The sequence below is a fragment of the Polyodon spathula genome, chromosome 2 (assembly GCF_017654505.1).
Source record: "Polyodon spathula isolate WHYD16114869_AA chromosome 2, ASM1765450v1, whole genome shotgun sequence".
Lineage (NCBI taxonomy): Eukaryota > Metazoa > Chordata > Actinopteri > Acipenseriformes > Polyodontidae > Polyodon > Polyodon spathula.
The window spans coordinates 67,631,306-67,659,063 of record NC_054535.1 but is presented as its reverse complement, the minus strand read 5'-3'; the positions used below and the strand labels follow the sequence as shown (position 1 = coordinate 67,659,063).

At 38.1% G+C, this 27,758-nt stretch overlaps 1 protein-coding gene across 5 annotated transcripts in view; it reads left to right on the top strand.

Annotated features, from left to right (window-relative positions):
* The window catches only part of agtpbp1 (ATP/GTP binding carboxypeptidase 1), a 96,670-nt gene extending 72,801 nt beyond the window's left edge, over positions 1 to 23,869 (top strand). For 2 of the 5 annotated variants that reach the window (XM_041227117.1, XM_041227125.1), the window contains one exon: positions 23,279 to 23,869. In XM_041227117.1, the coding sequence (XP_041083051.1) occupies positions 23,279 to 23,450 (172 nt within the window). In that variant the 3' untranslated portion in view covers positions 23,451 to 23,869. Of the gene's footprint in view, positions 1 to 17,723; positions 17,926 to 23,278 lie in introns of those variants that run through there. The other 3 variants (XM_041227151.1, XM_041227144.1, XM_041227134.1) reach the window with 2 other exon arrangements.
* Positions 23,870 to 27,758: the final 3,889 nt, after the last annotated feature.

Sequence of the window (27,758 nt, the reverse complement as noted above, 5' to 3'; positions counted from 1 at the left end):
TTGGTGGAAACAGCCTGCCCATCTATGCCTACGCATAGCGCTGGGCAGTTTCACCAGAAAGGAGGTCGTCACCACAGACGCATCCAGCCAGGGTTGGGGCACTGTGTGGAATGGCAGAGGGGCGTAAGGAGTGGGGATCCCCCCTTGGCAGGGTCTCCACATCAATGTTTTGGAGTTGCAGGCAGTTTACCAGGCCTTGCAGAATTTTTGGCAGGCGGTTCGAGGGAGAAGACCTGTACTTGTCCGTACAGGCAACACAATAGTGGTGGCTTAAATCAACCACCAGGGTGGCTTCAGGTCGCCCAGTATCCATTGTGTGGCCTGCGAGCTTTTGCTCTGGGCACAAGAGAACCTCCTCTCAAGGGAGTTCCCAGCGCCTCAGAGTGGAGGCTTCGCCCCGAGATGGTGAAACTCATTTGGGAGAGGTTCGGGAGACAGATCTCTTTGCCTCCCAGGAATCAACCTACTGTCCCCTCTGGTTCTCCATAATAGGAGGCGGGGACCCACTGGCGATAGATGTCTTGGTACACCAGTGGCTGAGGCAGCTGTTATATGCTTTACCCACTGCTCGCCTTATTCCCTCTGTGTTTGGAGTAGCCCCTAGTAGCCCCTTATTGGCCCAGACAACCCTGATGCTGCTCCTGAGTGGCCATCTGTGGAGACTGCCCAAGCACCGTGATCTGCTCAGTCAGGCACGGGGGACCTTATGTCCTGGTCTGGCCCCTGATTTCTGCATTTGAAACTTGGGGCTTTCTAATAGGGTCATTGATACACTGCAGAATGCCACAGCACTGTCCACATGTTCTCGTTACGGATATAGCCTTGTAGCATTCCAGTCATTCGACGATAGCTTGGGTATACTAACCATTAACTTTCAAGGTCGCTGCGTTGATGATTGCAGCAGGCTTGAAGGAAAAATGATGCAGACGGGGGTGGGCCATGACTGCATCACAGGCTCCGTGAGCAGCTTTGGTATGTCTTATTATTTCTGTGTCTTTTAGGAGATAAATACCCATTTGGTAATGGTTACATTTCTATTTCAGGGAACCAGATTTATGATAATAACCAAATTTTTTTCTACTTTGTAGGGCAATCAAATTTATTCATAAATTTTATATAACCTGTAAACTTATTTTAAAAGTTTTTATGAAGTAGGCTGATTATGATGTGTTTTATTTGCCATATTAAGTGTTGTCTCATGCACAACAAACAGTTGTAAAAATATAAACATGTAAATGTCAAAAGAGTTTTGATTCACTGTAACATGAATGTTCTTCTGGTGAATGAGATCAGTTCAGGTTTCTGAGTTATTATGGAAGGGTAGAGCTATTTAAAACATGTTTGTTTGTTTATTAAAATATCTGCTTTATACTCTTTGGTACCTTGATTAGTTTGGAGACAATAATGTTTTAGATAACGATAAGAAATATTTGTGGCTCACTAGTTTATACTGTCACTACAAAGATGATGCATATCTCTACTTGACCAAATATATATATATATACAACATATATCTCCAGCATTATAATTAAGGTGAAGAATGCTTTTAAAGTGTTTTTAATGCACAGCATGTGTTGACATTTTTTAGAAAAATGGTCTATATTGTCCACCAACATAAACACACAGTATGTCATTGTGTGTATTTTGTACGTTTCTGGAGTTCTTCAAATTATGCAATCTGTAATATAATTATGAGGGAGTGAGCTATGCATTTTAACTTTGTAAGGGACAGGTTGTTTGCCTCATTCGTGTAAAAAAAAAAAAAAAAAAAAAAAAAAAAAAAACTGTCAAATTGTATATTTCTGTTTTAAAGAGGTAAGATTCATTATAACAAACGATTAGGCAGTTTACTTTTTGTGAAATCTACGTTGTCTTTCCCATGAAACACCAGGAAACATTCTGGCACTGTTTTCTGGCAACCTAAGTAGCCTCTTGTTGTAAGAGACATTTTAATAACTCCATGTTAATAGTTCAAGCCACGATTTTCAGTTGCCTCTTAATGTCGTTCATATATGTAATTGGAATATAGTGTATACTGTGGTGCAGCTCTTGTCAAAACACAGAGTTCAGCTTTAAAGCAACTGTGGTTTCACTTACACCAGTTTATGCCCATTTTCCGTATGTGTATCATTCTCCTCAGAAGAAGGTGCTTTAATTGAGCCACAGTTTAAGTTAGCAGAGGTTGACATTGATACAGCTCCAAGGGTCTTGCATCAAACAGATGAGCTTGAATGTGGTCAAACATCATTCACCAACAGCTTCATAAAGTAATCGGCTATACATCTGTGTTCAAAATAGGGAAAAATATAGCATACTGTGTAATCAACAATGTCCTTAAGTTGAAAATGAATTTATAACTCGTGGGGGTATTAATAGGGCTTGATTTTTTTGTTGTGGGGGGGTTTTTCCCTGTTTTTGTATATTTGGCAAAATCGGTTATTTTCGGTTAGAAAAAGTAAACAACACTTACACTCATAAATTTTCAATTTCTATAATAAATTACATGTACGTTTCAGTAATACATATACAAAGGTTAATTTATAGGCAATGTAGAACTCTGCATGCATTTTGAATCTGAGAATTGTGAGATGTAACAGATTTAGTTTTACTCCCTATTACCGCCGACTTATCTATCACACTGTAATGTTGGGGTTCGGATGTGCTGAAGAAATAACTCTTATTTGAATAATCCAGCTGGATGCTGACAGATTCCAGTGTTCCAGTTGTATTACTGCAGCTCACATATTCTACACATTGCTTTCAACTCAAGTCACTTCCCGGTTTATCACTAAAGCTTATTGAATACAAGAACCTTCATTAACTTATACAAGCAATCAGAAGGTAAACAAGCAAGCTTAATGCTAACTGAAGAGTTTAACCAATTGACTTACTAGCCTTTTAACAGTATTTTTTATTTATTATAATTTGATTCATTGTGATACTTGATGTTGTTTTATTTGTTTGGAATATTTTACATTAATTATTAATTTTGTAAATTTAAATGTTAACCTAACTTTGAAATAATTACTGGTCCTGAATTTATTTGTCCTAAACAATAACAAAAAGTCTTACAACACTCTGGAGTTTTGTTTTTTTCTGTCCACCCCAGTCACAAGTCACTCTAACAAGTGTATTCCATTTCCATAAGATTAAAAACAAATGTTCTACATAGGTCTTCATGGGTGTTTTTTCAGTTCTGTTAAAACTGAAAACTTCAAGCCCTAATTATTCGACTATTGTATGTATTGGGTCATAATGGTTATATGACAATCCAAGCCAGTTTTCCTGAATGATGTTTGCTTGCTGCTTGTATACAAAATTAGCAGCTCTTCTAGGTTGAAGACCAATACAATATTTACAGTTTTGTGGGTTGTGATGAAGGCCTTTGTCCATGACATACCCATAGAGGGTTTTAATGAATTAGAAACATAATTATTTGCAGATCCAGTGCTTGTAGTACCATTTATAAAACAATAGAGCAAATATTGCAATCAATAGCTGGTTTGTGTTACTAACGCTGACTGGACTATAAGGGAACCGCTGTAACTTTTATATTATCACCAGGTTTAACCTGTGCTTGACATGGTGGTGACAGATCTGTCTCTGAGAAGACTCAAACGGGTTTCAGGAGAAAAGCTTATGTTTTTTCAAATTCTTTCGAAAATTAGGAACGCTTAGGTTACTAAAAGGTTAGGTTGTTTAAACAGTTGTCTGAATTGGATTTAAAACAGCTTAGGACTGACAAAGATTTTTTTTTTTCTTTTCTTTCTGAAATGTTGTATATTTCTGTAACTTATTATTTAGAGAACAACCAGAATAGTTGTTTTACCAAATTCAATTATTGGGAGAAAGCACTCACACATGCACAGTTTTGAGGAATAAATAAATTTTGAGTTCAAAATAAAATGGAATAAAGACAAGATAAAAATGAGAGTTATGAGACAAGCCAGTAGTAAGAGAGGGCAGGTCACGTGACAGATCCTTTGTGATCGTGAGCGCCTAAATGTATTTATTTGTCTTCCTTTCTGTTTCATTAATATTTCTGCAACCAGTTGTTCAATATTTTGTCGATGTCCAGCACTTTAATCATCCTTTACCAATATAGCACTGCAAATTATATGTGTTTAATTGAGAGACACACAGCTCAGCAATACCTCTTGCTCAATCCACTGACACACGACTGTGTTGAGCACAGGGAAATGCAGGGCATTTCTATCACGTAAGCCACAAAAACTACGTGGTGATTGGTCATTTCAGAATCTAACAGACACTCTGTGCATTGTAAGGTTCTTTCTCCTATCAGACTACCGTGTTTTGTAATGTCCAGCTCAAACCTGAGAATGATGTAGCCATGCCCAATCATTACCATTATATCATATGACTCAAGTAGGTGCAGATAATTCTAAGATGTGCCTGTGTGTCAATACAACAGAAGGGAGAGCAGCAGCTTAGCAGCGCTCTCTTAAATGTGTTGTGTGTGCGCTCTGTTCAAAACATTTTTAATACCCAGGGAATTTGGTAGGCAACTAAAATAATTTGGTAGACAATGCCTACTGTTGCCAACTGCTACGTCCGCCACTGCGTGACCATAAGGATTTCGCTGTGGAAGACAGCAAAGGAAAGAAGGTACAATTTGAAGTGTGTAAGTACTATTGAGTTAAGGCCATTGCACACTGGGTCCGTTGCATCATTTATCATCAGTCATCCGAAAAAATCAGTGAATCAATCCATTGCACAGTAGAGGCGTTAATATCGTACTTGAGAGCGTAGATGTGCAGTTGAGGCCTTGTAGTAAATATACCCAGTTTCAGTATTTTAATAAAAAATAAATACAATTCTCTTAATTCTTACATAACTTTGAACACAATTTTTTTTTTTTTTAAATGTAGTAAATGTAGCAAACGCTGATCATAAACCACTTTGTTTAATACACTAAAGATGGAAGTTAAAATGTTTGGTAATTATTTTGTTTCTACTAGAGCTATAATAATGTTGTTACGCAATACATATATATATATATATATATATATATATATACACACACACACACATATATAATGTTACACAACTGCGTCCTGTAATAAATATATCTAAAAGCTATGAAGCTAGCAATGAGCTACTAAATTGCCTTCTACTTTGTGTATGGAGCCAGAAATTCCATCACTCTTTTCAGACTGTTAAGCCATGGTCGCTGTTGGTTGCTCTGTCACGCTTCTTTCTCTGAAAGTTTGGAAAGTAACCGAAAACAACATACAGTATATAAAAAGCAAAATCCCCGAAAAAAAAAAAACTGATTTATATAAAACTCAAAAATAGCTAAAAAAAAATAAGCACTGAAAAATTAATTAGTAAAAAAAAGGCAAAAAGAAGCTCTAATTATAACACACAAGTATATTTTAGAAATACAAGCAATGGGTACAGAGGTGCAGTCTCCCAAAACGTAAAGTCTGGGTTCTTTGCTAAGGGGCTGTCTGCTCTGCTCATGAACCATGCAACAATGATGCCGAATAAGAAATGTTTGCCTATGTGTGTGGTGGGACCCAGAGGATAATTCCTTAAGGCGACAGTAGCATAGTGTACAGTACTGTGCAAAAGTTTTAGGCAGGTGTGAAAAAATGCTGTAAAGTAAGAATGCTTTCAAAAATAGACATGTTAATAGATTATATTTATCAATTAACAAAATGCAAAGTGAGTGAACCGAAGAAAATTGACATCAAATCAATATTTGGTGTGACCAGCCTTTGCCTTCAAAACAGCATCAATTCTTCTAGGTACAGTTGCACACAGTTTTTGAAGTAACTCGGCAGGTAGGTTGGCCCAAACGTCTTGGAGAACTAACCACAGTTCTTCTGTGGATTTAGGCAGCCTCCGTTGCTTCTCTCTCTTCATGTAATCCCAGACAGACTCGATGATGTTGAGATCAGGTCTCTGTGGGGGCCATACCATCACTTCCAGGACTCCTTGTTCTTCTTTACGCTGAAGATAGTTTTTAATGACTCGCTGTATGTTTGGGGTCGTTGTCATGCTGCACAATAAATTTGGGGCCAATCAGATGCCTCCCTGATGGTATTGCATGATGGATAAGTATCTGTCTGTACTTCTCAGCATTGAGGAGATCATTAATTCTGACCAAATCCCCAACTCCATTTGCAGAAATGGAGCCCCAAACTTGCAAGGAACCTCCATCATGCTTCATTGTTGCCTGCAGACACTCATTCGTGTACCGCTCTCCAGCCCTTCGGCGAACAAACTGCCTTCTGCTACAGCCAAATATTTCAAATTTTGACTCATCAGTCCAGAGCACCTGCTGCCATTTTTCTACACCCCAGTGTTCTCGTGCATAGTTGAGTCGCTTGGCCTTGTTTCCATGTCGGAGGTATGGCTTTTTGGCCGCAAGTCTTCCATGAAGGCCACTTCTGACCAGACTTCTCCAGACAGTAGATGGGTATACCAGGGTGCCACTGTTTTCTGCCAATTCTGAGCTGATGGCATTGCTGGACATCTTCCGATTGCGAAAGGAAGTTAGCATGATGTGTCTTTCATCTGCTGCAGTAAGTTTCTTTGGCCGACCACTGCTTCTACGGTCCTCAACCTTGTCCGTTTCTTTGTGCTTCTTCAAAAGAGCTTGGACAGCACATCTGGAAACCCCTGAAATTTCTGCCTGGGAGAGACCTTGCTGATGCAGTATAACTACCTTGTGTCTTGTTGCTGCGCTCAGTCTTGCCATGGTGAATGACTTTTGACAGTAAACTGTCTTCAGCAACCTCACCTTGTTAGCAGAGTTTGGCTGTTCCTCACCCAGTTTTATTCCTCCTACACAGCTGTTTCTGTTTCAGTTAATGATTGTGTTTCAACCTACATATTGAATTGATGATCATTAGCACCTGTTTGGTATAATTGTTTAATCATACACCTGATTATATGCCTACAAAATCCCTGACTTTGTGCAAGTATACCTAGAAGAATTGATGCTGTTTTGAAGGCAAAGGGTGGTCACACCAAATATGGATTTGATTTAGATTTTTCTTCTGTTCACTCACTTTGCATTTTGTTAATTGATAAATATAAACTATTAACATGTCTATTTTTGAAAGCATTCTTACTTTACAGCATTTTTTCACACCTGCAATAAAACTTTTGCACAGTACTGTACATACACAACTTTCACAGGGTTGCGGTGCGAACGAGCATTCAAATTCAAGACGAAGGGAAGCAATATGTGGGGCCCTTTTGTCAAAAAGTGAGGGGGCATGGCTCATACCACTTTTAAAAGTAGGGAGGTCATGACCCCCCTGACCCTCTGGCTCCGGCGCCCCTGCCTAATAGTCGCAACAGCTTGTGAGTTCCAAAACAACCTTTGTTTGTCTGAACTCACTTTTCTTTTGTTTTAAAATTTTTGTTGTTTTTATGTGCAGTAAAAACATAATTATTTTAAATGTTTAAAATTACCCTGTTATTAGTAGGATCGTTTGGTAACACTTTGTATTGCCTGGGTTATAAACCCTGACTAGGGTTCATTAGCTCTTAGTCTGAAATTAATACTGTGGGTTTGTCTGACTGGCTGCCTGTCCAAAGTACATTTTTAGAAAAATAGCAATTTTTCTCTACTACTTTGTAACTGTCAGTAAGCCGTTAGCAATCATTGCTTATACAAAGCTTACTGTATGTGGACAATAAAGATTATTATTATTATTATTATTATTATTATTATTAGAACAGAACAAGAAGAAACTAGGGCTGTCAGTCGATTCAGGTTTTTAATCGGTTCTTTATGGTCATTATTCGGTAAATTAATCTGTACACATTTGTAATAAAGTTAACTATTATAGCGGCTGTGCTACATAGTAATACTTAAAAATCAGTAGAATAATAAAAAAAATAATAGTAAGCCAATGGGATTTTTTTTTTTTTTTTTTTTTTTTAAAGCATTCTATTATTATTTTTCTTTTAGTAAATATAACACATTTTCACAGAACAACCGTTCTTTCAGGCCACTGTCAGTCACATACCTGAAAACACAAGACAGCTAAGCTGTGTTTCCAACATCAGTTGGCTTCCTTCCTGTACTCTGCATCTAGCAGAACCTGAGTGTGGCAGGAAATGGCTGACCAGTGACGTCAGACCAGAAAGAGGACGAACAACAACAAAGGTATCTGTAGTTTTAAAAAAAGACGCGGCATGCGCCGTTTTTAGTTTAAATACAACAAAATTAAATAAAGTATTTAAACAAAAATAAACATTTGCTCACAGAGCACAGAAAATAAATAATTAAACAAAAATAATCACGAACAAATAATAAGTTAAGGTCCGGGTGGGCAGTAGCCTTCACGGATCCTTTATCTGCTGTTTTAAAATTCTCTCTCTCCTCTCGCTCTCCAGTTCCTCCTCCGAACACCCACACGGAGTGCAGAGAGCTTCAGGTATTTATGCAGGTGACCATCTCTGGATTACCAACAAATTTATCACTTAATTAATTTGGGAGATGGACACTTTCTGCATGGATTTTTAATATGGATGGGGCTTCCCATCCACGCTGCAAAACAATAACAAAACACATGGCGCTTCGCCGTCATATATACAAATATAAGACATGGCGGTTTGCTGTCTATCTAAATAAATACAATAAATCATAACACAAACAAATACAAAATAACACAGGGGCGGAGGGGAATACCCTGTTCTACAAATAAACAAACAATACATGTAAGCAGGTCTTTCCTACCGCCCTGTTACACTGAGGCCGTTATTAAGCCATTATAAGCCGTTCGGAATCTTGTTACAGGTACCCAAGAATACTGTGGCTGTTGACAAGTGATTGCTTAACATGATGTCGTAGTCAGAAAGCACAGAAAGTAATTCCACACAATTACCTGTATTTGAGTAATTGGTGCCTTCATTGTGCCCTCTGAATGCCAGTTCTTGCTTGCCAAGGTTAACAACTGAATCAATTAAGTGTTTAAGAACCTCACAATGTTTTTTTTTTCTTACTTGCTCATTGTGGTGTATTGTATTCCTACGCTTCTGCTCATCCAATTTAACATAAATGTGGGTTTGTCCAAAAGTTTTGAGTGTAACAGTGTAAAATACAGCAGCAGCCATAGGTTATTAAAAGTGTAACAGTGGCTCACAAGTGACTTTGGGAACGTTTATGTTTTTGTGCCGACTTTTTTGACATCCTAGATTGCTATAGCCAGTGCAGCTCCATATCGCCTTTTCTTTATTGAATAAAAGAGTTCCAGCAGTGTACTTTTTTTTAAGCCACAGATACATTTCATTTTTCAGTTTGGGAAGTGGCGAGTATATCCCTTCCCTTCCTGTGCCAGTTCGGGTATTTGTGGTGTATGCCTCCATTTTTCTCTGAGAAAGTTCTTGTTGAAAATTGATCTGTAGCCAAATCGATTACAATGTGTCTGTTGTCTTATGACATATACATTTATTTTTCATTTGTAAAAAGCAATTAAAAAAATATTACTTCAAAGTTCTCAGTATAATTCTCAATAACGGTCTCTATAATAAGCAATATCGCGCAAAATCCAGCAATTTCATTCATGCCTGGCTATGGTATAGAACCCTCATACACAGAATCGCCAAATAACTTTTGAGTTTCATTTGACTTTCCCACCTCTGCTCACTTATGATTGGACTGCCATGGAGAAAATGCAGATCTATTGGTTTATTTTATTTTATATACAAAAGTAGAATTCTGCATGATAAAATTGTAAAAAATAAAATAACTTGTGATCAACTCTTTAGTTGATTGATCAGTCTGATTAATCTATTAACCAGAGCAGCCCTAGAAGAAACCCATTTTTTTCACAGCCACTGTTGTAGTTAAATAGATTTGATCTGATAAAATTAAGTATTAAAAAAATAAATGCACAGTTTAATATTTCTGGAACATGGGTTCAAATGCCTATTTGTGTATTGTATAATCATATATACATTTTGTTTGTGTGAATGTTAATATGACTGAAGTAGAATGGGGAAAAACAAACCAATGGGAACTTAAAGAATGCTTTATGGATATACTTTGAGTTGAGACTGGAGAGGGTCATTGCTGTGTTCCTTATAAGATTAATTTGTATCCATCCACCTCCCCAAATTCCACCCTCGTAGCTGTCCCTTGATGCTATCTGTTATGGGGAGTCTACTGCCTTGTCCAGCAGGCCAAGTGGCTATTGTCATTTATGTACACCACATAATCATCAATTAAATATCATTCAGTTGCTTCTGTGTTGTGGGGGTATGTTCTGATTTACTGAAATACAGATTTCTGCCTTGCCATATTCCTAGCACTCTCAGCTTGGAAGAGTCATTAATCATGTGCTTTAAATAGAGGGGGTGGAGGAACTGTAAATACAAAGCCCTTGAGGAGACCACATCAGAGGTCTGCGTATGCAGTGTGAGCAGTAAATTGATCCTTTTGCAGACTGTATATGCAACAGCTGTATTGTCATGAAGGACCAGCATTGTGCTAGTTTTCAGCCCAGGCAGAATCAGTCAAGACAGCATATCTATTTATGCCAAATCCATGTCTGATATGGCTTTAGTACATTCAGGAACCGAAGTGTGGCGATTGTATTACACTAGAAGTCCCCTGGATATGTACCGGCCAATATCCCTGTCTTTTGGTGGATAAATTGTGTAGTTAGGGTATGCCAAATGCCAGAATGTTCTTTTCCAGCTGGGTTATTTATACAGATTAATAAAAATTTCCCAACATTTCATACAGTAATTCCAAGGAAACAAGTACACACATTAGTACAGTACCTGAGTCTAGAAAATATATCCTTGAAGCAACATGGATATACTTTGAGTGGAGACTGGAGATGCTTTGTGCTGTACTCTTAAAGGGTACATAAGGACCTTTTTATTTTGTGTTACTGCACTCAGTATTTTATTAATAAATAGAAAATAAAATATTTAAACACAACAAAACTACACAACAAAAAGCGTGTTGGCCAAACAAATACACAAATAACAAACAAGTATCGTGCTGGTGTTTAAGCCAGCAAGCTTAGCAATTGTTATTATTCTTAGTTATTTAATTTACCTCCTCGCTCCTGTTCTCTACTTCTAGACACACTCCACCCTGAGCGCAAACAGCTGCAGGCCTTTATACAGGTGACCATCTCCCGATTAGCAACAATTAAACCAATAAATTAACTCGGGAGATGGTCACCTTCTGCACAAGGTTTTTATGAATGGGGATTTTAACCCCATTCATTAGACTATATTAAAATAATATACAACAAATAATAATATCGGACAGCTTTAGTCCGTCTGCACACAAACATATATATATAGTATAATAATACAAATAATACTGGCTTTCGCCGTCATATTAACGTATAAATCATAATACAAAAACTTAAATAAAAGCCACACATGACCCACCTTGTGCGCAGCACACTTGACCTTAAAGGCCACCTCCCCCCTTAAAAACCCAGCAGTCTAGGTCAAAGTCTTGGGCCAGGAATGGAGGCTTCAATGGGCCTGTGGCTGGCAAGGCAGTCAGCACTCCTGCTGGCAGTGGCAAGGCTGACCTTGCACCCAGCTGCCTGTGGGAGTGGTCTCCTGACCCTCTGGAGGTGAACTCGGGAGGGGAGACCCCGGCCATGAAGGTGGCAGCGGGAGCTCCCCTTCTCCCTCGTACCCTGTAACGGGTGGCTCCACGGGCAATACGGAGCAGAAGGCATCTTTGGGCGGAGCGAGGCAGGGCAGTAGCAGTCCCTCCAATGGCAGTGGAGGTGGGACTAGCAGGTATTCACCCTCTGCTGGTGCAGGTGGGAGCGTCAAGCAGTCTCCTCCTGGCGCTGGAGATGGCAGCAGTGGCTCCTCTCCCTCTAGCTCTGGAGACAGCTCCTCTCCCTCTGCGAATAGGTGCTTCTCCTTCTCTTCCTGGAGGATGGGGCAGCTGATCACGAAGTGACCCCACTTCCCGCAGGCAGTGCATCAGTTCACGACCTCCAGATCACTGATGTAGGCTTCCCAGCTGCCATTCAGTCACCCCTCCTCCTCCTCTCCGGGGCGGAGGCAGTTGACGACGGAGTGGCCCCCCCTTCCCGCAGGAAGGACACCAACTCGAGGCCTCGACCAGATGAAAGTAGCCATCCCAGCGACCACTCTTGGGCTTCTCTTTCTTGGGCTCTTGACACTCTGGCTCTACCTTCTTGGTTACTGGAGCTGGCACCTGCTTCTTCGCCTTTTCGGCACCGCCACTCCTTCCCATCTTCAGAACCAGCAGGTCAGGTGATTTGTGCCTGACCTTTGCTGACAGCAAAGCACCACTCCTCCCCTTTGAAGCAGGTGAGGCAGGTTTCCTGATCCACCAGCGGTGATGGTACAGCCTTCAGGCAGATCCACTCCTCCGCGGTCTCCACCTCACCCCGATCAAAGGCCTGCGCAAAAAGTGGGTCTTCATATGGGCACACGTCAGGGAGGTGCCCATACTCCAGGTAGGTGAGGCGCACAATGTAGCCCCTCCTTCATTTAACTCCCTCTGATGCGCATGCCACCTCTCCATGTACTGCTCCACTTTATCCATTTTTTTTTTCCAAACTCCAAAAATAACAAACACTCCTTTATACAAAAAAAAAAAACCCTGTAATATTCCCGGTCTGACACTTGGAGGCGCTGTTATCCCACGATGACACCAGTGTGTGCCCTTTAAGTAAAAATGGTAGATATGTCTGAGACATTCTATAAGGTCAAAAATATATGTATTCTGTAACAGTTTAAAGTTTAAAGTGAAGATTAAATTTAGTTCCAACATAAATTAAGTATGTGGCTGCTACAGTCAAGTTAATTTCCACCTCTGAGGCACTTTGGAATTAGTATAATTGTATAACTGCATAATTATAACAAATGTGTTTTTAGGAAAGAGTGAACCCAAACTGACATCGTTATCCAGGTGTTGGCATTGTTACAGTAGTTAGAATATCTACAGTATTATTAAATCTCCAAAGCCGGTTTGACAAGGTTTTTCTGCCTTTTTTTGTTTCATGTGGTAAGATACAACAATTATAAATGGTGAACGTGTGGAATAATCCACTGTTTTCCTAATTCAAAGAATATTGTCTATGACTTCTTACAAAGTAAACCATCTTAACATAAAAAAAATGTATTTGACTTTTAGAAAGGAAAATAAGTGATTACTGTGGATTTGTTGACTAGTTTCTTTGACAAATGTCTCTCTGTGTATTCTTCTGTAACAGAATGCTGTGTTGACAGTGCCATGGCAGGTGTTTCAATGGTTTTGTCCAATCTGCTGTTCGTTAACTTGCTGCTCCTGCACCTTCACTGCCACCTTAATAAATGTTGTATGAGTTGCACACTTCGTATTTTAAGGGTTATATAAATGCCTCAGGAGGAGATTTTTCTGTTGATGTAACATAACAGTCATAGGTCAGATTTCTGGATGATGGAACTTAAATTCTTTCTGATACAAATCTGAAAACAGTTGTATTCTCTTGGAGACATTTAATTGTGTTCTCAGCACTAATATAGTATTTATCTTGGCCTGTTTCTTGTTCTCTGAATTTTGCATCTATAACTTTTTTCAGAGGCAAAAAAATACATGATACATAGGTGAAAATGGTTTTATCTCTTTTTTTGTAGATTTAATTTTGTAATTCTTGCCAGAACTATTAATATAGTTAATATTATGAACTAAGCTTTTTTTTTTTCTTATGATCCAGCTGCAAGTTGTAAGACTTGATTTGTTTTTAAAAGGAACAAATGATTGTTGAACCGTTAGTGTCATAATAATCCGTTTGTGGTTCAGCAATTAGCACCTCCTCTATTTTATTTTGAACTTCAAGCTGCTTTTTGCATCCATCTTGGACCCCAATTCAATAGACTTGAAACCCAATCCTCACTTTATACTCCCTGTGTAACAATCCCTGTTGGCCCTTCACCTGTGTCCTTGCAAGAAGCACGACAAGAGTTCATGTTATAAAAATGTACTGCTAAGAATGAACTTAACAGCTAATCGTCCTTTTATTCATTCCAGCACGGTTCATGTGCATCTTACTGACCACTGCACAAAACCACAAGTCTGCAGTACCGATGACAAAACACAACTCTATTTTCTCAGTGGTGCTTGTGGGGATTTGTTGTTGTTGGCCATTCAGATATTTAAACATTTGAAATAGAGCCATGTTGGATACATGCTTAATCACAGAGCTGCTGTTTAGGATCGGACAGGCACCATCAACCTCCTGTTGAAACCTGGCATGTAAATGCTGATTGAAGATCCTATAACGCCTGGTTGTCACTCTTCCAGAATGCCCAGCGCCAGTGTGATACTTATGATAGCAATGCTATGCCTATTGACGCTTTCAAAATGACGACAAAAGAAAAGGTATAAAAAACACATGTGGGTGTTCTAGGGTCTTAATGGGTAAAGATGTGCACTAGGTAGATAATTCAAATCATTTACAACAGTAACCTTTTACAGAATGTCAAAGATCCAAAAAGATAACACCATTGTTCGTTAAAAGGTAAGAATTTCCATGCTATACTTGCCTTTGGGCTTTTCAGAGCTGTGACTTCCTTGATACTGTAGTTTCTCTATTTTTAGTCTTAGATGCCAGGTACTAGATTAGCACAGCCTGTTTGTTTAGAATATCGGCTGCCGGAGTGAACGTGATATTCTGACAATGACTTAATTGAAAAGTACAACCCAGAAATGACAGGCAGAGCCCTAATCTTCTCAGTTCCCCTCGTCAAAATAATTTCAGATTGACAAGGAGTACCTTGTATACCAGCAAAGTTCAATGCATGATTTAAGGGTGAGTGACATGTTTCCACCAGTATGAACAAGACCATGAATTAATAGAAGAAATAAATACATATACAGTACTATTAATACTATATATTGGTTCAGTTATTTTTCTTTAGGCCTCAAGTCTAACATTACTTTGTCCGTTGTTCTCTGTATAGATAAATGGATGGTATGCTTGTTTGTGGGTGAGCAATCAGTTATTTATTCAGCGTCATCTTTTTTGTAAGATTGACCTGTTGGAGGCAACAGTATAAGTTACAACTGCAACATTAAAACTAAGCCTTAAAAATAACCACACCAGTGCTTGTATAACCAGCCCATATATGTTTGTGGGAGATAAAGCCAATGTTTGGAAGACAAAAGTCAGTTTAGAAATCTGTTCCATTCATAGCATTACTGTGCGTCAAGATGTGCCTAATATTAATACACTAGACAAGGACAGTATTAGGCTATCCGGAGCAGAAAAGGACACCTCTCATATATGTGGTAATGGTGGTTATTGTGTTCTTATAGTTTGTGTAGCAGCTTTTACGTAACATTGCAAACATTTCTGACTTATGTCGGTATAATTAACAATATGCAGTGTTAAAAACTCACACTAGTCCAGCACCCAGTTCTTGGTTTCCAAACTACCATCATTTAAGTATATCATTTAAATTATTCAGTAGCCAGGAGTTTGAGCAACCCTTACAGCTGCATGAACAGCTCCTAATAGTCAACCTACAGATACAGGTGAGGCTTGTTCATGTAATCAGTTAGAGCAGATTTAGCAGGGACGAGGGCTGTGGATTTCAATAATATACCTAAACCAGGGAAGTTCTGAAACCCAGGACTGGGTGCCCGGTGAGTGGAAGTTTCTAACCCTGCAGTATGTAATGTAACCACGTGCTTTCCCTGTCAATAAACAAGGTCATGTTTGGATCCACTTAAGAGATCCATTATGGATCATGGATTAGGATACATTTACTATCTAATAATCCACACTTAGTCAAGTTATTTTATTTTATTTGTAACTAGGCAGCCCGTTAATATGAGAGCATTTTACAGTATGTACCCTGTTTGTTTTTATACAGTTTTATTTTTAAGGCAGTTTTGTTTTCCTTTTCATGGTCCACACCAATCTATATCCCTCAGCTGTGTTGCCATATGGAGTTGCTTCCATTCCCTCCAGAAAGCATTTTACTAAATAAATGGGTAACTGGATGATTTGATAAAACAAAAAAAAGAAAGAAAAATAGAGGTTGCAGACCTTAATAGAGGACCTCATCTGAATTTTGAAGTACTTATCTAATGAAATATTAAGAAGCACTTAGAGCTTCTGAACAAATATCTTTATCCATCCCCTGGAGAGAGTAATGAAACTGATCATGTGCTGCTTACGAACCCCCCACCGCTGCCAGTCTTTAAGTGGCTCCTCCTGTTCAGCATTTTGCTTTTTCCCCCTCTAATGGCCAACAACCACTTTAGTCCTTTCAAATAAGTGTTTTAACACTACCCAAGAAGCCAATTAGATGAAACTCATGGTCATTGTAAGAGCCAAAAATTACCTGATGCCTCAGAACTAAATTGAATTTGTTCACTAAAAGAAGTCGGGGTCTCCTTCTCGGAGCTACAGTCATTACTTGTGTGCCCTTGACTCAATTGCAAACATTATATTTCTGAATTTGCTGTGGCTTTAATATGAGACTCATTGTGTGAATCACTGGTAATTTTATTACATAAATTACATTACCAATTTTTAGAGCCCCATGAAATTGTATTGTTATTTTTTTGTAATTTTTTGTTTTATTTTTCACAAATTTCATTTTATTTAGTTTTATACACATACACATTACAGAGAGACATTAATAAAACAACTCAATTAAAACATTTTGACAAACAGACCTCACCCAGAAACATAAGTATTAAAGAGTAATCACCGTCATTACCATTAGTGGCAGGGGGTAGAAAACACAATTTACCAATCTTTGTGATTAAATGCTTATGACACTAAATACTGCCATGCCCTCTATTATATATATATATATATATATATATATATCATTCATTCATATGCATTCAGAACCAAAACATTTGCTCCAGTTCAAAGTTTGTACCACTTGAAATAGAACAAAGAATTAGCGTACTAATACAAAATATAGATTAACCCGTTTCATGTCACCTCACTTAATATCATACAAAACCAGTCGTCATGCAAAGCACCATAGGTTCTTTGAGAAATTGCCCCCCTTAATATCATCTTACAAATGCACTTATTGTCCCATTTTGTGCAGCCTGTCAACCAATAAACATCTTGTCTGATAAACTTACATTTTGTGTAGCCTGTCAAAAGCTGTGTGTGTGATCTTAACGGTATACAGTTCAGTTACAAAACATCAACATCACCAAATTAACATACATGGGGTTTCCATGTGGGTCAATTTACATGTGAAATGGCGATGCACGTACACATTTGGGAGAATTACTCAGGTAAATCAGGTTTGTGGCTGAAAAAAACGGCCAAAGAGAGGGATAGGTTAAATCTCATTTACTCGTGTGAATGACGAAACATGGGAAATCCATGCCCAGTTTCGCATGGAAAGCCACATTTCACGTGTAAATGTTAATGAGCATTTTTATTCTTAACTATAAACATTGCAAGGGAGCACGTCAGTTACTGTGGATTCCAAGGTGGCAGAAAGTAGTGGCTGATTGGTGATTTTTGGGTTAGCAGTGGTGTAGTTCACCTTAATGATGGTGTGGGCTTCTTTTCTTTTATTATTGTGTTTTGCTGTGTATGGTCTGTCATGTTGTGGGTTTACAGTTCTGTATAAAACCACTTACGATGAACAGCGTTATGCCCTTGTTATAGTATTAAAGCAGCAGTTTGAGAATACTCCTGCTGCTTAAATGTCTAACTGAATTAATTCCTGTGCATTTTTTTTTTATATTCCAGCTAGGTCCAAAGACAACACGTGTCTGCCCTCCATGTTAGTAAATATAGTTGGTGAACTGGGTGTCATGAGCCAGCTCGATAGCCCAAAACAGCGCAACAACATCTAACAAGCTGCTGATGCCCTCTCAGAGTTGACCAAATAAAATTGCAAATGAACATACTGACTGTGTTTTATTTGTTTGCATCATTAATATTTGGCATAACAGTAAATCCAACACAACTTAAAAGAAAGGAGAGAACCTCTGACAGCACGAGCCTCCTCAGATCGCTCCCGTCCTGAAACTGGCGGCTGAGGTAACCTTCACAGTTGCCAAGTCCGCTTATAATAAGCAGAATTGGGCTTGTTTTTGAGAGTCGCTAGTTGGAACTTGTGTACACCCATACTCTAACTTTAGTTTGCTTGTTTTGAAAAGCAGTGTCAATTTTTTTTTTTTTTTCTCGTGAGAGTTAGCAACACTGGTAACTTTCCCCATCTGTCTCACAGCAGGCAGTGCCAATTCTGGGAAGGAACTAATGCTGCACTTCAGTCTGTTTCATCAGTATCTGGCACCACCCTTTCAAGTGTCCACTACATGTATTTACGTGTTGGATGCTTCCTTAGCAGCTGCCAGTATATGTGTGTGTGTGTCTATATATATATATATATAACTTCTTTATAGCGCAGTAAATATTATAATATATATATAGTACTAATTAAATATTTATACAATAACCTTATATATGCCAGGACGTTTGGACCATTGGGAATTATTGCGGTTTTGTGTGCCATGGAGCCTGTAACCCAGTAACCCCGACCTCTCCAATACCACCAGCCCCAGCAAGCCATCCCAGCCAGTGTTCAACATAAGTACAGTAGCAAAACTTTTCATTTCAAAATGATTTTCTTATTTTAGATAGGCTTTTTAATGTCTTTTATTATTGTCAGTAACAAATAAGCACAGTTTAAAATAAAACAAAGTGAAGGTAATAGACGTACGAATGTGTTTTGAGGCAGCATTTCCCCTAACCTTAGAGGAGAAACCTCAGAATGGAGTGTGGTAACCAGTGGAGTACCACAGGGATCAGTATTAGGTCCTCTGCTATTCCTAATCAACATTAATGATTTAGATTCTGGTATAGTAAGCAAACTTGTTAAATTTGCAGACGACACAAAAATAGGAGGAGTGGCAGCAGCAAAGGTCATTCAAAATGATCTACACAAGATTCAGAACTGGGCAGACACATGGCAAATGACATTTAATAGAGAAAAGTGTAAGGTACTGCACGCAGGAAATAAAAATGTGCATTATAAATATCATATGGGAGATACTGAAATTGGAGAAGGAATCTATGAAAAAGACCTAGGAGTTTTTGTTGACTCAGAAATGTCTTCATTTAGACAATGTGAGGAAGCTATAAAAAAAGGCCAAACGATGCTCGGATACATTGTGAAAAGTGTTGAATTTAAATCAAGGGAAGTAATGTTAAAACTACAATGGATTAGTAAGACCTCATCTTGAATACTGTGTTCAGTTCTGGTCACCTCGCTACAAAAAGGATATTGCTGCTCTAGAAAGAGTGCAAAGAAGAGCGACCAGAATTGTTCCGGGTTTAAAAGGCATGTTATATGCAGACAGGCTAAAAGAATTGAATCAATTCAGTCTTGAACAAAGACTACGCCGCAACCTAATTCAAGCATTCAAAATTCTAAAAGGTATTCACAATGTCGACCCAAGGGACTTTTTCGACCAGGGGTCACAAATGGAGATTAGACAAAGGGGCATTCATAACAGAAAATAGGAGGCACTTTTTTTACAGAGAATCATGAGGGTCTGGAATCAACTCCCCAGTAATGTTGTTGAAGCTGACACCCTGGGATCCTTCAAGAAGCTGCTTGATGAGATTCTGGGATCAATAAGCTACTAACAACCAAACGAGCAAGATGGGCCAAATGTCCTCCACTCGTTTGTAAACTTTCTTATGTTCTTAACCCCCTACCATTTCCTTTATTTCTTATGGGGAAATTAAGTTTGATTTACACGTTTTTGAATTACGCGCCCATTTTTAAGAACACATCCACCGCATAAATCGAGAAGTGTCTGTTTCGAGCACTAACTACAGTTTGACCACGTCCCTGACTAACACTCAGGACGGCTACGCCGTCTACCTGGCATAAAAACAAATAAACAAAATAACCACACAGGTTAAATACAGCACTTATGTTCTGACTGCTCAGGAACAGAGCGCACCTTCTGCTCCCTTCTACTCAGCAACACCGAGTAGACTGGCTACTGAATATTCATACCCTGCACCCGGTCCTAAATTACAATAATCCCTAGGTGGTGGTGATAATTAAACAAATTAAATAAACAAAACGTGCATTTGCACATGTTTTTGGCAGAGTTTTTCCCTACCTTGTTTTATATATATATATATATATATATATATATATATATATATATATATATATATATATATATATATAATGTCTCTGCCAGTTTTCAGCCATGGTGATCTGCAATACCTGTTGGTCAGTTTCATTTTATATCTCTGAGTTTAATTTTAATTAATGAGTCGTAAGATACATTAGTTGAAACAGTATTTGCTACTAATTTGAAAAACAATTTGGGCAAGAATAGTAAAACACATTATTAACCAGCCAGACACAAGGTATTTTGCTTTATTACAGCAGCTTAGATTCACTCGTGTGTCAGTTCTTTGCGCATGGAAACCACATTTTCTCAAAAGTTCACTAGTAATCTACAAAACAGCACGAGTACTTTTACACATAGCTAATTTACATATCAACCCCCACCTTTCCCATCATTTGCATGACGTCGGGTGAAAAGCCTGGTTTACTCGAGTAAAATAAACTGAGCGAATGGAAACCCAAAAAAGCATTTTACACAAGACATTTTTCTCGTGTAGATGTCTTGAGTTTAAAAAAAAAAAAACTCACGTGGAAACCCCATTATATTCAAATGCACAGGAAAAAACCTCCAAGTATTGATAGCTCTTATCAGTTGACAGTTCATGCCTTTTTTTAGATAATGACACAAATTGTTTGTTGCAGTTAATGATACGAAACTTATTTGTCCTGTAGTAAACTATATGCATCTGTTTAAATGTAAAGAATGGCTAAACATACAGTATTAAAACATTGCTCTTTAATAAACCATTTTATTTTTATTTTTTCAAATTTCATAACATGCTCACGACCTGCTTTATATCACAAATTATGCCTGCATGGCAATCATGATATAAAGAGGGTTCACCTGTACAAACAAACGAGCCATATTTTCCCCAAGGCTCTGGGGCTCCACCAAACCACAGTCAGAGCCATATTGTCCAAATGGAGAAAGTTTGGAACAGTAGTGAATCTTCACAGGAGTTGCCATCCTGCCAAAATCTCTCCAAGAGCAAGGCGAAAATCATCCAGGAAGTCACAAAGAACCCTAGAACAACATCCAGGGATCTGCAGGCCTCTCTCGCCTCGCCTAAGTTCAGTGTTCATGACTCCACCGTCAGAAAGACACTGGGCAAAAATGGGATTAATGGCAGAGTAGCAAGGTGGCAACCACTGCTCACTAAAAAGAACATGAATGCTCATCTCAAGTTTGCCAAAAAGCACCTGGATGATCCTCAAGAGTTCTCGAACAATGTTCTATGGACAGATGAGTCAAAAGTGAACCAGCACAAAATAAACAGAGAGGTGGTGCTTGGATTCGCTCAGCATTTAATAAATGAACAAACAGAAAATAAAAGGTTGAAAGATGAACAAAACACAGGACACGGCACTTTAGCCAAAATAAAGAGACAAACAAAACGTACTAACACTAAACAGACAGACACGGTGAGTTTAAATCAATTATTTACTTTAGTTTTTACTTTCTCCTTCTCCACACCCGTTCTCCACTCACCGAACACACAACCCGAGTGAGTGAAAACATGCTGCTTTTATGCAGCTGTTCCGAGACTCTATTGCTAATCAATCATTCAATTGGATTCTCGGTACAACTGCATGTGAATTAATAAAGTGCAATTCCGTGCTCGCATATTATTACATTTTACCTGCACGTGAAGTGTTGTGCAATCATCGTTCCTAAATACAAATATACATTTTAAACACTCGTGTTACACAGACCCATTTATATCCCGTGTACCAATGACTATACACCAACATTAACACACTACATGTAACATACAACACAGAAATACACCCAGGAGTGGGGCAGCATTGCCACAGTGGTGTTTGCCTACGGGACTGACAATGGTTGGTATGCATAGGGTTTATTGTATCTTAATATAAAATAAACTTGTTGTACTGCGTTTGTATTTTTAGCAGTATTAGGAATAAAATGTATGTCTCTGCGAGCGTACGTGATTTATTATTTATTTTTAATCCCACGATATAGCGATATGGAAATTGATATCATCATCAGTATTGGTGCCCATCACTAGTAATAATAATGATTATCAATTACAATCTTACTTCAGTTTTTGTTGTAATGTTATACAGTACAGTGTTCACATCTAACCATTTTGTAATTAATAACAAATTATCAGACAATAGGAGTACTGATATTTGATATCATGATGACGATGACGAATCAATGTTAAAATGAACCCCCACAGGTTTGAGAGCTAATGTAAAAAAAGAAATGAAAGAAATGTTTAACAGAGAACCATTGCATTGCAAAATGCCTTTACCTTACTGTGCCAGTGTTATACCTTGGAAAATGGTGTAAGTACCAATGTAACATATAAAACAAGTATATAGACAGGTTTTGAAAAGTGGAAACTGAGAAAAGCATCTTATGCTAGAATTAATTTTTTTTTTTTTAGAATCCACATATATTTCCATATTAGATGACACTACCACTAGCACAAGAAAATGTTTATTTTATGTAGAAATGTTTATAATAGCATAGACAAGGTCATATTTTCACAAAATGTGAATACACTACACCTGACTGTTCATGATTATATAAATCTCAACCAACATTTATTAGCCAACTTGTTGAACTGAGATGAACTGAAACAAATAAACAAACCAGTACTGGAATTTAATCAAGTTTCTGTTCAGTTAGTCGGTGGAAGACTGTGTTTTACAACGTTAAAACCTTTACTATATTTTTTATCCATCACCTGTTTGCGTGTCCATGGTGACCATCGAAACCTTTTTTTTTTTTTTTTTTAAATAAAAGGACAATGCTCTGATTGACAGAGTATTTTTTGTAGTAAATAAATCCCCAGAGGAATAGCTCATGAAACCATGGATGTATCCTTCAACACTGCTAACACAGACCACACACTTCCACAGTGCATGCGCACACAGTGAAAATATGATGTATTATTATACATGCAGTAACGTTCAAAACCACTGAAGTTCATGCCTCCCTATTGTGGTTGCCAAAAAAGTTGCATAATTTAAAAATCTCAAATAATTATGGATTACAGTAGATACATAAGCTCCACTTTTCTTTTACTGCAGCTGTGCATCATCTCTGGTAACTGCAGCTTGTTGTTTTGTGTAATCAGTGCACTAATGAGGTCCTTTTCATTGTGCTCCACAGCCCCACCACCTATGTGCTTGATGAAGATGAGCCCCCGTTTCTGGAGGAGGTTGATTACAGTGCTGAGAGCAACGAGGATGCTGATGTGAACGATAATGCTGCTGACAATGATCCTTGTACCCAGGAAGACACACTCTCTGACTCTGAGGCAACCAGAGACTACCTACACTGAGCATTATATTCAATGAGAGATCCCTATTTAAGAGGACAGCAACATGAAAGCAAATGTTAGTGCTTAAGGAATTTGGATTTATTTATATATACCTGTAGGTTTTACATTTTTAGAATTGCGTTTTGATTGAATTTGTTTAACTTAGTATTGCTGCATGGCTATCTTAATTTATCTTGTATGAGTTTTATATTTTTTTGCCATGTGTTTGTCAAGGAAAGCCTCTGGGCTAGCTCATTGTGCTGTTGTGCATGTATTTTTGTGAAGAGTGCAGAGTTGTACAGCTTTTTTCTGTTGTGTCCAATTCAGTGATGTACTATATGTATTTCATGAAACATTAAGTATCTTTATGTAATTGTGCCGAAAATCATATGAAACCTGCTCTAAAATTATGTAACACAAATTAAACTACCTACAACTTATTTTTATGTGTTCTTCTATTAGTACAGAAAGCTCAAATGTTAACATTGTTTCTATAATGTTAATGGGTGAAATGCAGAAATATAGTCCTTCATTATGTGCTAAATGTAAAAAACAAAAATGATGGGCAATTGGATCATTCATTTGTCGGGAAAGATCACAGTAGTGAGTGGAGAAGGCCAGGAGAGCCAAGACCAAACTATAAGGGAAAAGTCACATGCTTAAGAACAATTGGATCAAAAGCAACTCAAACCAATCCAAAGTCCTTAAACCCTTTGTGGTCTATTTATTCAGTGCCTGTCAGGCTCATCCAGGTCCAGTTTATTTTCACACGCGTAATTTTATTCAGAGTAAAACAGATTAAAGGCACTGCATATCAACAGGACACCCATGGACAGTGGATTTGTGGACTCCAAATACATTCCCGACAACTCTGTACTCTACGGCCGACGTGAGTTTGTACAGAGCAATACCAACTCACTTCTGCAGCGGCACAGGTGTACAGACATGCATTGGTGACGGCTCCATGTCCACTCAAGTTCCACCAGTTGGTCAAACATAGCTCGGATGACCCGAAATGTTTCAATCCATTGTTCGTCAAAGAAAGACTCGTGAAGCACAACCTCCTCCCACCAAACAGGGATGATGATGTGCCCGCATTCGTCTTTTCTGCTGATGCGCAAATAGAGTTCTGTACTTAGGGACGAAGTGGATGAGGGTGTCTGCTGGAAAGAAAGTTCTAGATAAGAAAGCAATAGATGCACGATTCCTTTCCTGCATGGGACTGAAGGAGTTCTTCCCATACAAGACTTAATCTAGCCAGTGTTTGTCTGCATCTTCTCCATCCATCCATTTTTGTCGCAACTACATTGTAAGTAAGCCTATGATTTTATATACGGTACCCTTATAACTAATTAGCAAATACACACAAATTATGTATTTATTATACTAACAGCATTTGTTTAAGTTTCCACATTGTCTGCGTAATTAATTTTAATATTTCAACAAATATTGTTTGAAAGCAACACATCATGAGTTGTTTTTAATATATTTGTTCCACTGCTTAATTGATACATTAACACATATTTGTGATTACTGAATGCATAATCCTTTTAGAACGTTAACAGTTACACAGTTGGCTAAGACTAATATATATGGGTGTGTGAAAGGACATTAGTAGCCTAAGAAAAGCAGTAATGGGAATTGGTGAGTGCTGTCGGTTTTTGTACACATGATACTTCTACCATTTCTAGAACAACTAATTCTAAACAGCAGTAGTAATAACTATTATTATTTTCTTCTTTAACTGCAAGCCCTTTGCATTCTAGACAGATGGAGGGGTAACCGTCTCTTTATTTCTGCCTAGTGCATAAAACCTCATGTAACCCCTGTGCATTATTTGAACGATATCCTTTATTGTGCAGCATCTCTTTTCAGCACGTTTGGTGATATTTAAATAAACCCTCCCATTATTTTATTATTAATGAGATTGTTTGAATTTGGACGAGTAAATTCTCTCTCTAAAATAAACTCTCACGTAAACATGGAAACAGAACTGTCATGACCATAAAAGTGCGAGAGATCTGTTGGCTAGCAGGAGGGTCGTGTTCAAAACAAGGTGGCACGTTCTTGCATGCCTCCCTCAGCAGCTGGACCATAGTGCTCTACAAGGTCTATGTACAGTGTAAAACAGTAAATCTACTTTAATCATGAAAGGCAATAAAGCTAACCAACATTATAGTAATATTTTGGCCTGTCTGTTACAAAGGGTGGCTTAGTAATATACATTATGGACAGTTGGGGGGAGTAGAAATGTTATGTCGAGATCACATGACAATTTATCTTGACGTAACACTTTTTTTTTTTCCCCATGTCCTCAAGAGCCACTGTACTTACATGATAATGACAACACTTCTTTAAAAAGTTCTTACAACCACTTATAACTGCATTCTTCTAACTGTTCCTATACACGTAATATTTGTTCTTCTAACCTCTACAATTGCTTTAGTAGCAGTGGCTTAATATGAATGCCCTGTCCTTCCTTTGTAGTCTATATTATTTTTAGAATTGAAAAACATTTTACATGATTATCATGCAGGAAAGTCAAATAATCAATAAAACATTTAACCATGTTCTACCATGCACTATACAATATGCCCCGTGATACAAACTTTTTTGAAAAGCACGCTGTTCCGATAAGTACAATGTTCTCTTTTTCCAGTTACGGCTCATTAGAAATGAGTGCTTCTTGGATTATAGTGGCCCCCAAAGTTTGTAAATGATAACTAGTGTTAATGAACAAATCGGTAATAACATTGATTTTTGGCATTGTGCTTATTTCATTATTAAATAATCGGGTGTACAGGACAAGGGTTCATTTTTTAGATTTACCAGATGACGATCTAAAAACTCAGTTACATCTGGCTAGGGCAGTTATTGTCAACCTCTGTCAGACTGCAGGAGGACCTTGAATTGCTGTACCCCCGCATATGAAGGTGTAGACAGCATTGTCCTTCTATGTCTGTGGGTTATTTCAAAGGGTCATGGGTGACTTTAGAAAGACGGTTAACGATTATATCAGTATCCCACTTAATCAGGAGCAGCTACAAAATATTAAAAGGGCAGCACCATTAATATGCATATGTGAACAGGAAGGGGTTCCATTCACTAAATGTGGAGTTGATTTGTGATGCATCCTGTAACATCTGGAAAGTATGTGCACATTTCACTGGCTCCAGTCATGACTTACATTTTGACACAATCCGCTGTGTTAAATCATTTCAGACACCCAATACACAAGATGGAATATGGTCAGTATTGTATGACTGCCTAGATAATTCAATATTTGTAGCTGTGAAAATATTTTAGCCTTTTCTGTACTTGTGGTTATGAATGAAGTTTTTAAAGTGATTACAGATTTGCAATGAGTCCTTGGCTTTTAACACCTGTATCTATTCCACACACGAACGAAGAATAGAAATACGATAGGGCACACAAGTTCCACTAGGGTGGGCTTCAATACGACCTCCAAACTGTGGCTAGGATCTTCGTGGCATGTTATATCCTGCACAGCATAGCTTTATGTCAAAGATTGATGGGGGACCAAGAAATGCTCAACGCTCAAAGAGGAGCCTCATCTTGAACCACTGGAGCCACCTTAGAATATTCCTCCTGGATAAGCCGCCAGGGCAGTCAAGCAACAGATCATTGACATGTATTTAGCCTAAACTTCTTTGTAAATCTACATGTTGTGGTCACACACTTACTGTATGTACAATACACATTTTCATCTTCACGTTTGTAAGCATATCAAATGTTCTTATAATACTTCAAATGTTCGGTGGCTACTTCTAATCATGTTGACTTTATTTATCGTGGAGGCGAGCAAAGAGAGCCGGAGCAAATGCATTCAACATGATTAGAAGAATTCACCAAACAATTATAAACAAAGTGTGTATTGTGTTAGGGAGTTCTATCGTAATTTTAAAAGCTTAATAAATATATAATGAAGTGTTACATAAATGATATACATGTATGTAGTTGTTAGTTACTAAACACAAATGGCACTTGAAACGTATTTATTTATAGCCTACAATACACTGTTGTATCATACAAAACTGACACAAAACAGTGTTGTTGTAGATTAACCATGGAGCTAATTTATTGTGATGTGTACGTATAGTATTTAAGATGGCATCTCTGTCGTACACACACACGCCTCACTCACTTACGGCATCACGAATCCCAGCAACAGCAAGCATGACACAACATCAGGCAATATGTAACCCAGCAACCACAACAGCATTGATCGCATTGCAAACTCAACAATACCAACTAACAGAACATAACATATACATATAGAGATTACTCACTCCTGTTTTTCTCCCAATT